At 40.3% G+C, this 13,192-nt stretch overlaps 1 protein-coding gene across 37 annotated transcripts in view; it reads left to right on the top strand.

Annotated features, from left to right (window-relative positions):
* Positions 1-6,207, top strand: part of celf2 (cugbp, Elav-like family member 2) — a 318,322-nt gene extending 312,115 nt beyond the window's left edge. For 35 of the 37 annotated variants that reach the window (XM_078164979.1, XM_078164975.1, XM_078164977.1 and 32 more), the window contains 2 exons: positions 3,810-3,982; positions 6,008-6,207. In XM_078164979.1, coding sequence (XP_078021105.1) covers positions 3,810-3,937 — 128 coding nt within the window. In that variant the 3' untranslated portion in view covers positions 3,938-3,982; positions 6,008-6,207. Of the gene's footprint in view, positions 1-3,809; positions 5,307-6,007 lie in introns of those variants that run through there. The other 2 variants (XM_078164978.1, XM_078164961.1) reach the window with 1 other exon arrangement.
* Positions 6,208-13,192: the final 6,985 nt, after the last annotated feature.

The raw sequence follows: 13,192 nt of genomic DNA, 5'->3' as shown, positions 1-13,192 counted from the left end.
ACACAAGTACACAAATCAGCTTCACTATAACTCGCAGCATTCACAGACAAACACTTGTCTTTATCTGGACACATTTTCCCCACAAATACAACATGCTAATGTTATTAGCACAAGCCTATGGCATTTTACATTGTATAAATTAGCCTAGCAGCTAGCAGACTTTTCCTCTCCTCATATGAAGCCAGGGACAACAGCAACATTTAACAAAGGTAACGTTACAAAATTCAGCTCCATTACAACTCACAAGGTTCACTGACAAAACAACTGTCTTATACTAAACACGTTTTCCAAACAAATACAACATGCTAACGTTATTAGCACAAGCCTATGGCATTTTACATTGTATAAATTAGCCTAGCGGCTAGCAGAGAGACTTAAAATGCTATTTTTGTGGAGGCTTTATTGTCTTCACAATTTATTGTTTCTTATCTGTGAAATTAAAGTAAATAAAAGCTTTGTTTCCACTGAGGGAAATGGTTTCAGCTTACAGAAACAGACAGGAGGTCTGTGTCACTGTGACGTATAGTTACAGTTCTAGGGACGTGCACTTCAGGCTACTGTGTAGGCTATACGTCAACGTTGGCACAGCGTTGATTCGACACAGAAGTACAAATCAGACTTTACTGTTATTGAAAAGTTGTTTTCTTCTAATAAATTACCTCATCTTGGGATATCAGCCCTGTGTTTTCTGGAAAAACAACATCAATGAACTTATTATCATGAGAAACAGTGTCTCTGTTATCTTGAGATAATTGCATTTAAAAGACATTTCGAGCATGGCCGTTCTTGGCTTCCGTACTTGACCTCTACCAATACCTGGTGAACATTTTCATGCATCTCCCTGTGATATTTCCAGACATAGACAGTGATCAATTGAATTCCCCAGGGAACAAATGATGTATTCAAAATGTGTTGTGAGATGTTGAGGGCTGCAGAGGACACACCACTTGTGTCCTTCAAATTCAGGCAGAATTTTGGCTGAGATATCAAACCTTGTCTCAGCCACATTTATAAAAGCTGTTAAAATGGTACAGGCCTTGTTGGCCATGAATGGAGACAAGTGACCCCTTCCCACCGGGTATTAAAATTTGTCCCCGACCGACGTGAACAAAGCTTCATATCCAGGGTGAGATGCACCGCAGACTTTCATGTGCCTGCTGCCTAGCATTTGTCCGTGTTGACAACAAAACCTAAATATAATGCATCTCCACTCCTCATGTAACAACTCAGGGAAACAGAAATAAATCAAGCATGGATCCAGGGAAGGAACAGCACACAAACAGACAGCAGTGATACTTGTCAGAGAAAAAATGGATCGTGAGGATGGATGTGAGACAAGCGAGACGAGGAGTTTACTGTCAGTTTTAGAGGTTGCGGATATTACGAGAGGAAGTGAAGTGTGCACAAAGATGACTTTGTGAGAGACAGCGAAAAAATAAAACACAACATGGCTTCACTGTCGGCTCCAAAACCTTTATTTTGACATTTTGACCAGCAGTGGCCTTTGTGAAGCTGCTGGTCAAAATGTTGGTGTTGGTGTAATATTTTTGGAGCCGTTTGTAGTTTTACTGTTTTTACGCTGTAGTTATTTTTAGACTTCATAGTGTTCAATTGTCACTGCACCCCCTGTTTGCTTTATGTATACTCCATTTTACTTAGCCTTATTCTTTCATTATTTCCTTGATGCAACAACAGAGCTCTCCTTCGGGAGTCATTAAATTTTAATCTTTTCTTATCATATACCAGGGGTGTGTTTAAATGTAGATGTAAACCAGATAAATCAGATCTCAAGACACAGAAACATGGTGAGGGAGCCTCTCATAGTATTTTAACTCGGCTTATTGTTACACATTCATTTTGAATTGAGTATAGTTGCTGTAAATAAACAAAAACACATTGTGCAGATGCTTTTCGGTTCCACCTGTATTTTATATTGAGTGGAGGGAGATATGCTGCTCAACTTTATGGCACAAAGCAAAGAGAAAAGGCATGAAAACATCTTGTAGAGCTGAATATTTAATGTCAGACAGGAAACAGTGAGGAGAGATGCTAACATAAGAATTACAACTGGTGAGATAGAGGCGACCAGTCGTCTAAACCACAGGTTAGCAAGAGCAGCCCGCTTGCTAGCCACATTAGCCAACAGGTTAGCAAGTAGGCTTTCCTTAGAGGCTAGAGAGGACAGCCTGCTTGATGGCAATATTAGCTGAAAGGTTAGCAAGCAAACTGTCGTCACAGGCTAGCAAGTACAGTCTGCTTGCTAGCTATATTAGCTAACAGGTCAGCAGCTTTTACTATCCCACTTGTGTCTCTACATGCTTTGCTAGCTGTATTAGCCAACAGGTTAGCAAGCAGGCTGTCATCACCGGCTAGCAAGGGCAGATTGCTTGCTCGTTATATTAACCAACAGGTTAGCAAGTAGGCTTTCCTTAATGGCCAGGGGACAGGCTGCTTGCTAGCCATATTAGCCAACAGGTTAGTAAGCAGGCTGTCCTCAAAGGCTAGCGAGGGCAACCTACATGCTAGCTATTTTAGCTAACAGGTTAGCAGCTTTCACAGTCCTTGTCAACCCATTGTATCCATTGTAATATTGCTAATTTTGGATTTCATTAAGATGTAACTCCTGGAGATGATGGCTTTGTAGCATATGTAGCCACCCAAGTATATCTTTTGGTCTGTTAAGCCTCTTAGCGTAATAATTGTCTGTCCAATATGGCGGGAACACAGCCCTATGTAGCTAGCTAGCTTGCAAGCATTAGTGATTAGGTAGGTATAGCAGACACTCTAAATTAAAATTATACCATCGAATCTGTACTAGTTCAACAATAATTTAATGTTTTAAAATGCTCCCTGTTGCAAGTTTGATAGAGTGCCCAAGGAATTAATCCTAAAACACGGAAATGAGTTAGCATTTTTGCGCTCCTGACTCCCTCGTTGTGATGTCAGTGGGTTTTTGCTTAGATGCCTGATATAAGGTCTGTGGGTAACACAAGCTCAAGATAATTTTACGTTGTTTTCTATGATAGAGAGCATATTTTCGTCAATAATCCAAAATCCAACGGAAAAATCCCATTGGCTTTTTGATGAGGGAGCCAGGGGGGCGCTAACTTCCATTGGCCTGCAGAAAATGTCATCCCTGAAGCACTTTTTGCCAGTTGGAAAAATGTTTTTTATAGAGTGCCCCATGAATGAGTCCCATAACCTGGAAATGGGATAGCATTTTACCATTCATGGTTCCCTCGACTCAAAGTCAATGGTTTTTTTAATGGGTTTTTGGTTAGATGCTTGAAATAAGGTCTGTGGTTAACACAAGCTTAGGAGACTTTAACGATTTGTTCGACAACATAAAATTTGTCAGTAAATTCTCCACTTATGAACTTCTGTGTACCTTAAAAAAGACTGTTGCTAACAAGTGGCTAAGTAAGACTACAGGACGTCACTCCAAGCTGCGCCAAACACGGCTTTACAGTGTGACTTTAGTGTAGTTTGTTTGCCTAACATTAGCTTTTCATTTCTTGCGATTTTATTTAGGCTTCAAAAATCATGAAAGATTATCTTGCTTAACAAAACGTGCAAGTATCATAAACAGTTATTTGCCACTGAGCTTACTTTCTGCAATAATCCAATGGAAAAATCCCACAGGCTTTTTGACGAGGGAACCAGAGCGACGCTACTTCCGTATCGGCCTACAGAAAAATGTCGTTCCTGGAGCGCTCTATGCCAAGTTAAAGAAAGGAACAGTTTTCTATGTTCTTGCTTCTTCTCCATCCCTTTTTTTCTCCACTAACTTTTCTCTGGTGCCCCCGCAGGCTTCGTCAGCTACGACAATCCAGTGTCGGCACAGGCAGCCATCCAGGCCATGAACGGCTTCCAGATCGGCATGAAGCGGCTGAAGGTGCAGCTGAAGCGCTCCAAGAACGACAGCAAACCGTACTGATCTTAGCACTAGGGTCTATCTGCTCCCCATGTTAGCACTGCTAGGGTAAGTCCCCCCACAAAAAGGTGAAAATGAAAAAAAAAAAAAAAAAAAAAAAAAACAACAGCAAACCGAGCCACGACCTCTCTACACAGGGACTGGGGGGGAGGGTGGGGGGTTGAAGGGAGGGATGTGGGAGGGAGGGGGAGACGACCTACAACCACCCTGAGGGAGACACACACGCCTTGTTTTTTTGTTATTTTTTTCTTGTTTTTCTTGCTTTTTTGAAGATTTTTATGTTAGCTTTCAAGTATTATTATTTATTACAATTTTTTTTTTTTTTGACACACATGAACGCTTCCATTACCGCCATTACTTTGTGCAATTTTTTTTTCTTTTTTTTTTTTTCTTTTTTTTTTTTACAATGGAAGGAAGTAGCTATCTTGGGTAGCTTTTTTTTAACGTTTGTTTAAAAAAAATTTTTGATTTCTCAGTGATTATTTATACATTTTTGAGGACTAGTTACAGTCAGAACCGAGGTACAGACAAAGACGGAGCCATGATGATTTTTTTATTTTTTTTTCCTCTCTCTCTCGTGAACCCAAGGCCTGGCGAAGGGTTCACGTTTTTTTGACGCGCACGCCGATATGCACATTTCGACCTTTGACCTCCGCGGTGTTGGTTGCAGGCCGCCGCTGCTTCTCCGAAACCCTCTCTATGCCTGCTGGCAACCCGGGAGCAAAGGCTGCAAAACGTTAGTGGCCTCTTTACATTATAGTCACAGTTACACTCCACCACCACAAGAAGATAAAAAAAAAGACAACAACACACTCCAGCTACGTCTTATTATTTATGTGAAAATAAAAAACAGTTTTTTATTTCTCAGAAGATGAAAGAAAAAATAATTAGTAACTACTTTTCTGGGTCAGATCACATTGGTCTTTGTTGTGAAAGGGATATTACAGCGTGTAGAACATTTTCAAAACAACATCCAGAATTTGATGAAGGCTATAATGATAATTCTAATAATAAAAGAGTTTATGGGTTTAAGGTGGTAACTGAGAATACTTGATGTTTGTTGAAAGATTTAAAAAAATAACTCAAAGTACAGAAAGCCACAGGCCTGTAAATTTTATTTGTAAAAAAAGCAGTTCTATTTTTATACAACATTTTTACTGCCTCAGATGAAAAAAAAAGGATTTTATTTATTGCCTATCGTTAAGTTATTGGACTCCTATAAAGTATACAGCATCATTAAAGTAGACCCTTGTGGAGAAGTCTCGTGGAATTTTGGGTTCTCCGGTGTTTTCCATGTTTTTTCAGTGCAGAAAAACCACAATCACAGCACACTCCGCCGCCATTCGAAAACCGCAACCCCCCCTCTCCGCCCTCCCTGTGTCATTTTGACTCCGCCACACACTTCTCTGTGCTGTCCATCCGTTTGCCGTCCATCCATCCACTTCTCTCTCTTCTCCTCACCGCTCTCTCCCTCCCTCCATCCGTCAGTGGGACTACTTCTTCACTTCACCTTTTTTTCCTCGCGTTTTTTTATTTATTTATTTTTTTATTTTATTTTATTTTTTGTTTGAGTGTTTGCGTTTTTTTTCTTTGTTTGTTCGTAGCCCCTCCCCCCACCCACCCCCAACCCTTCCAAAGATTTTTGACATTTTAAAAAGTTAAAAAAGACAGAAATGAAAAGCCTCCCCTCCCTTCTCCCGAAAAAATATGACTATTTTTCTCCCAAATGACAAAATCCATCTGGGACGTGATGGATAAAGCTTTTGGGTGCTCTGTGTTATTTGTGTATGAACGAGTGAGTGTGTGTCGTTGCCTGTTAGTGTAGACCTATAACATTATGTCATTTCAAAAAAAAAAAAAAAAGAAAAAAATCAAAAGCTAAAAATTTTTCAGTGAGTGGTGTTGCTGTTCTGCCGGTTTGCATTGTTGTTGTTTGTTTGTTGTTTGTTGTTGTTGTTGTTGTTTCTCCTGATTTTTTACAACAAAAAAACAAGTAATGCTGTAGTGGTGTGGTGCTCTGGCTCTCTGTGTGTAACTCTCTCCTCTCCCCTGTTTTTTCTTTCCCCCTTTTAGAACAACCCATCTCCATGCCTGTTAGCTCATCGTTTGCCTAGCATGTCTCCGTGGCGTCCAAACAAACAAAAAAAACTTTATAAACAAAAACAAAAAAAAAAAATCCCCACCAAAAAAAAAAAAAAGTGTCATCGTCCTCCTCCTCCCCCGTCATTGTTTTTTCTGATGTCTTTCCGAGCTCACCTGATCATAACCTGGTTCTCCTCCTCTTCCTCCTCCTCTTCCTCCTCCTTCGCCGCCTACTGAACTTTTGAACTTTTAGCTTTTTTGGACTTTTATGATTTTTCTTTCTTTTTGTGTTTTTTTTTTTCTTATTCTTTTTTTGTTTTTTTGTTTTGCATGTGACCTCATTTGGATCTGTTTTCCGGGAGGGTTTCAGGGAGGGAGGGAGGCGACAAAGGATGGGGTGGGTAGAGAAAAATTCAAATCAATGTGAAAAAGATATAAAAGCTGCATTCATATGAAAAACAAACACAAAAAAAGAGACTGAGATTTTTATGGAAATACAAATGTTCTTTTTTGGAGAAAAAAAACAGACAAACCTGTGGCAAAGTGATTTCCATTCAGTATGTTTTCCTGCATTTTTTTTCCTTCTTCTTCTTTTTTCTTCTTTATGTTTTTTCTTTTCTTCTTCATTTAAAGTAAACTTGAAAGTTCACTACAGGAATTGGCGCGTCATCTTGCTTCTGGCGCCGGCAAACAAAAAAAACCACACATACACACACACACACACACACACACACACACACACATGCACACACACATGCACACACACACAAGAGCGCGGGCCAGAAGCAGTCCGCGCCAGTTTCTCTGAAAAATAAGACTACTTCCAAACAGTTTTGAATAAAAACTGTCTGATCAATATTAGACTCTCTCAGAGCTCTCCAATGGTTTTTACATTTTTCAGGCAGTGTAAAGTTTTTTGATAAGGCCATTTTAAGTGGCTCTGTTTCTCATTCAAAGTCTATATATAGAACCACTTTTTTCTAGAGTAGTTTAAAGGTAAAAATAAAAAAAGACATTTGCCCTGTTTGGGTGGGAGAAATGCTACCTACTTGTGTCACCTTTTGCTGAACTGACTCACAGATAGACAATCCGTGGTTTAAATGCACATGATGAAATGACCTATATTTTCTACTGTTTAAATGTATAGAGGAAAAAAAAATACTAAGATACCTGTAACCTGCGTTAACGTCGGTGCTTCTCGTGAGTTTAGTTGTGGTTTCATCACAAGTCTAACGGTCTTAAATGTCTCATGTTTTTCAAGAGAAGACTAAAAAATCAGTTTACTTGAACAATAGACAAAGCCTTTCATATTACTATAATAGTTACTTTGTTGTTTCTTTTCTTTTTATTTCCTCTTTTTTTATTTTTAAGGAGTCCCTATTTGCTAAATTTCTTGTTGGTTAATTAGCTATATAAAATTCCTAAAAATATATATAAATATAAATATATCTATATATATATATAATGTCAGCTTGTGAAGCATCAATGTCATTATTATTTTATTTCTCTCGTGGGAAACAATATTTAGATGTGTTTTGTTGTTCAGCAAAATGTCTTATAAAGAAAAAAAGACAAGATCAGTGGAGTTTAGTGCCAAATTCTGAAGGTACTTCCTGCCTAGCGCGTCAGTGTATTTCTTGTGAAATTATTTGATAACATGGGTATTTTATTATAAGTGTTTTGTATGGATCCCTCATATTTAAAATATAGATTTAAAAAAGAGTTTGTTAACTTGCTATTCTGTGGTCTTGTTGCCTGAAAATGTCATGTTTGCTTTTTTTCTTTGTAAAGATGTAAAAAAACAAAACAAACAAACAAAAAAAAAAGTGCCCATGTGTCATATATATATATCTATATACACGCACACACGGACACGCACACACTCACACACGCACACACACATACTCGTGCAGACCTCACAGTTTACTTTCTTGTTGTGCGTGAGAGCCCCTGAGTGTGAAAGCCTCTACAGCAACCGCTACCGCCCGCCAGCGTGCACACACACACTTTAAAAAAACACACACACACCAGAATCACGCACTGATATTTTTAGCCATTGTACAGCCGTTTTTATTCATCAAAGCCTTACCACAAATCTTTGCACTCCTGTTCTCTCTATTAGTATCTGGCGCGCACAGACATCAGGCTTCGGCATGTATTGTTTTGATTGTCTCCCTCGCACGCTGTCCCGCTCCTCAGCCGAGGAAAAAAATTGAGGTGATAGTCATACGCGAAGCCTTATTTCTCCAAAATCCTCTTATCCCTTTTGTTCAAAAACATCTCTGAGTTGTAGCTGGGCGCCGTTTGTCTCAGACGGCGGGGATCATTACTTTTGTGTATCACCTCAGACGCTCGCTTTCATGATGTAAGCACAGGGCAAGACTCGCTCACTCACAAACGAGCCTCGATCTCTTGAGGGAAAAAAAAAAAGCACACGCCGCCGTCAGATAGTCAAAGGAGAGAGGCGGGACGGTCCGGAGCAAGTTTTTTTACTCGTTTGATTTCTCGACTTATCCTTTGACGTCTCTTTTGTAAGACTTCTCCATATGTGAGTCTTGTGGTGTAATGGGCCAAAATCATGTTTAGATGCCAAAGTGTGTTACTGACATTCTCATAGTCGAGCCGTTTACATGGCACAGTGTTGTCAGTCTCTTCAACTGCCCCCGACACCCCCTCCCTGAAAGCCTAGTTTACGGTCTGCAAAAAAAAAAGGCAGCATTATTTTCTACAGAAGCTCACCAGTCGCCTTAACCAGGGAGCGTCGTACCAGTATTATAAGAGTAGAAGATGTTGTCAGTCAGTCAGTCAGTCAGTCAGTGATGTGTGCCAAGTCCAGGTTCACTTTTGTGTACAGTTAACCTCCCACTTGTCAGAGTCTGGGTTTTGCTCTTCCGCCATTTCGTCCGGTCGGACGGAGCAGAGAGGCTGAAATGGCCGTTTGTCCTCGCAGCGGTGGAGGAGGAGAGGAAACGAGGCGCCTGTTTGAAGGATGCCGCTCTCCGTCTGGTTGTTGTCTCCCAGGCTAACTGGGGTTATTAGAAACAGGGCTGTGTGCAGAGACGTCTTATTGGAATAGCGACAGGGGAAATAAAGCGCTTGTTGGTTGGAGAGGAAAGGGTCACGTCCGCAGGTCCACACAGGCAGAACAACAGCCACAGCCAAGATGAAGGCAATACAGCTTTCATTATCCTCTCAAAGACCAAACCCAATACCAAACTTTATGTGATCTCATGGAGGGAGGCGAGCAGACTTTATTTCCTAAATGCAGTACACACATGAGCAGTGCCACAAACCAGCCCAGTCGCCACAAGAACATGTTGGAGTTGTACATCTCTGAGAACCATGGATGTGTTACATTTGCTTAGTTGGCGTTGTTAAAGTGAAGTAATGTATGAGTTGACGTTGTGATCATGACTTGGAGGGGATGGTGCATGGTGTGACACCCAGGCAAGACACCTGCACAGCTGCAGACCACTGTTAGAGACCAATGAGTGAGTCATTGCTGCATTTTCAGATGTGGGTGCTGTTCAGTGACCAGTCGCTGTGTTTCCCCCGGGGTTAGTGCCATGAAGAGTGGATGGTTTTTAATGAGACATGGTTATGTTTTCAGCCTGGGAAGTACAAGAAAAAGCTGTTGTTTTTGTCAAGACATCACTGCATTTCCAGCAGGGATAAGCCACCGAAAAGCGGTTGGGTTTTAACAAGACACAGCTGCGTTTCCAGCTGGAATAGTGCGACAACAAGCAGTTGTTTTCACTGAGACATCACTGCCTTTCCAGTTGGGATTGTGCAATGTTAAGCAGTTGTTTTTGATTGAGACTTCACTGCATTTCCAGTGCAGGTATTGCAACAAAAAGCAGTTGTTTTTTAACAAGACATAGCTGAGCTTCCAGCTGGAATAGTGTGAAAACAAATGGTTGTTTTTTATGGAGACATCACTGCATTTCCAGCCCGGAAAGTGCAACGAAAAGTGTTTGGTTTTAATCAAGACATCACTGTGTTTCCAGCTGGGACAGTGTGACAACAATTGGTTGGTTGTGTTTTTTTAACTGAGACATCACTGCATTTCCAGCCAGGCTAGTGCGACGAAGATTGTTTTTAATCAGGATGTCACTGCCTTTCAGGTGAGGATAGTGCAACGAAAAGCGGTTGTTTTTTAAAAAGACATAGCTGCCTTTAAACAACAAGCAGTTGTTTTTTTATTGAGATGTCAGTGCGTTTCCAGCCAGGATAGTACAACGTTTAGCAGTTTTTGTTTTTGTTTAGAAATCACTGCATTTGCAGGCTGGATAGTGCAAAAAAAAGTGGTTAGCTGTTATCGAGACATTGCTGCATTTTCAGTCAGACAAGTGCGATGAAAAGTGATTGTTGTTAATCAAGAGATAGCTGCGTTTCCAGCCAGGCTAGTGCAAGGAAAAGTGGTTATATTTAATCAAGACGTCACTGTGTTGCCAGCCGCTATATTACGATGAAAAACGGTTGTTTTTTAACAAGACATGGCTGCATTTCCAGCTGGGTTAGTGCGACGAAAAGTGGTTGTTTTACATCAAGAAATTGCCAAGTTTCCAGCAAAGATAGTGTAATGAAAAGCAGGTGTTTTTTCCGAAGACATGGCTGCATTTCCAGCAAGGTGTGGATTTTAAGCCAAAACCTGATCTTTTCGGAAACATAACCAAGTGGTTTTTGCGCCTAAATCCAACCACGTTAACCACAGCGTTACTGGAATGTAAAGACACGTAAAGTTTAAAAGTATCTGCTACATAAATATGTACAAATGTAACATATCCATGGTTTGCAAAAAAAAACGTACAAAGCCAACATTGATTCTGGCGATTGGGTTGCACAAACAGCCATAACTACCTGTATGAAAGCTGGGCAGGAGGTCCCAGTCCAATCAGTGTTAACGGACCACTTTTCTGACCAGCACGTGTGCAGGTTTCACGTCGCAACCGCTGCAAAACCTTTGTATCCGAGAATTGCACATTTCACATTGTCACCTCACTCTCGCACAATTCGCGTAACTTTTTCTTCGTTAAGTGTGGAGGCTACATAATCTGTGCTGTTCTAGTCGAGTCACGGCCCACTACTTTACACGGCTGTGTGTGTGTGTCCCAAAAACTATGTTGCCAAATCTCACCGAGTTGCACACAGCCTGACGTCGCACGGTCCAGCGTGAAGCATCTTGTCTCTGTTTCAATGTCGAAGCACAAGAGGGTCGTAGGGGCAGAGTACCTGTTGAGCGGCTCACCTCAGGGGCTGTCATCGCCGATGCTCGTTGTAATCTTTCTATCTCGTCACTGTTCACTTCTCTGTTCTCCTTCTTTCTTAATTATCTTAAGTGCTATTTATCAAACAATGAAATCTGAAAGGAAAAAAAAAATTGAACTTGTCGTTTCTTTGCATTATGGCTTATGTCAAGTTTTTTGAGGAAAAATGTTTTGTGTGTTCTCTCTTTCCGTGCCGTAAAAAAAAAGAAGCTTGTTGTCTGTAGAAATTATCCAAATTTATTTTTTAATTTTGTTGTTGTTCTTTTGTTTTCTTTTAATTCTCAAAGAGGTTTTCAGTAGTTTCAGAGTTATTGTCTTGAGAGAAGCCAAAGTCAATGCATTTCAGTGGATCCTGTAAGCGTGATGTATGTTTGTTTGACAACACTTCGAAATCTGTCACTGGATGGGATTTAAAAAGTACAAAAAATGCAGGCTTTCCTATTTCTACAACTGATTGTACTTATGCATTTTGTACCAGTGGAATTTTTTATACTGGAGATTAAAGGATACAACAAAAAAATCTTAGAAAAAAAGCTGTCTGGCCTGGTGGTGTGGCCTGACCCTGACTGGTCCCCGAGTATGATTTCTAGCTGGCAACAAGGAAGTTGGCTTTTGATATAAGATTTTCTAGGAGATCTTTGGCTTTATTTCTTTCACTTCTTTTTCCTCACTTGAGTGTTTCTTTCTGCCTTCCTTTCGTTCTTTCTTTAATTTTTTCCGAAAACAGAGGATAGGTGAGTGTCAGATCTTTCATTTTTTGCTTTTTAAATAGTTCTAGCAAGTTTGTCTATACAACAGCGGTAAGTTTCATTTGACTTCTGTATTGTGCCGTCTACACGATAAGACAATTATAGAAAAAGAAGGAATAGAAATATTTAGTCACCTTCAGTGGATTAATGTATTAGTTTAATAAAGAGATCAACTAATTAGAAACTTTTTTGCTTTTAGCTGTTTAGATTTTTCCGGTTTCTCTGTCCTTCTCTGTGAACTAACTGTGTAGCTGAAGCAGTCAGAATTATTTTTGTAAACGTATGTTCTTGTGTGATGCAGTTTTTTGCTTCTGTCTCCTATATTAAACCATTTTTCCTAATACTTGTCTCTCTCTGTGTTGTTATGTTCCAGTGGCTGTCTGATGTTGTACTGTTTCACGACCTCTCCCCCCGCCATTCGCTCCCGTTTCTCTCTTTCTCCCTTCTTTCATACTCTCCTCTCTCATTTCTTTCCTCTCCCCTCGTCTTCACATTTTTGTTTTTTTACCACATAGTAAAGTTGACTCCATCCCCAGTGACAACTCACTATGCTGTTCTCACTAAACATAGTAAATATACATCGAAGTGTTTGTATGTATATTACTGTGTAGCCCAAGTCGCCGCGTGACAGTCGAGAAATATGTCAAAAAAGTAGGTCCTCAACCAAAATGTAATGTAAGCACATTAGCTGGGTGCAGACAAGATTAATGTTATTTTTTGTTTGTTTCTTAGCTTGGAGGAATATTTTGCCATTTTGGGAAATATGCTTTTAACAAGATTTAGATTTGTACCTGTACCGAGGAACACCCAAATAGCTGTAACTGCAGCTATGGCAGCTACGTGACCCACCCTCTAGCTACATGACCAACCCACCGTACCCACACGCCAGTCCACGATCAGCCCCCTTTGCTCCTTGGCCCGGAAGCGGAAGTCCCGACAAAAGCGCTAAGTTAGCGTTTAATTAGCTATGAAGTATTGCACTTAAAGACAGGCGGTTGAGGTTAGGGTACGTGTAATTGGAGGGCTACATCTTGTATGCTAATGGTAACTTAGTGATCAGCTAGCTATGAAATATTACGTTAAAAGAGAAGTGGTTGAGGTTAGGATAAGTGTAATGGAAAGGCTGCATTTTGTTACTTATGCAGATGTTAACTTAGCGA

Source organism: Epinephelus lanceolatus, chromosome 23 (assembly GCF_041903045.1).
Source record: "Epinephelus lanceolatus isolate andai-2023 chromosome 23, ASM4190304v1, whole genome shotgun sequence".
Lineage (NCBI taxonomy): Eukaryota > Metazoa > Chordata > Actinopteri > Perciformes > Serranidae > Epinephelus > Epinephelus lanceolatus.
Note: the sequence above shows the minus strand (reverse complement) of the source record. Positions and strands in the feature narration are given on the sequence as shown.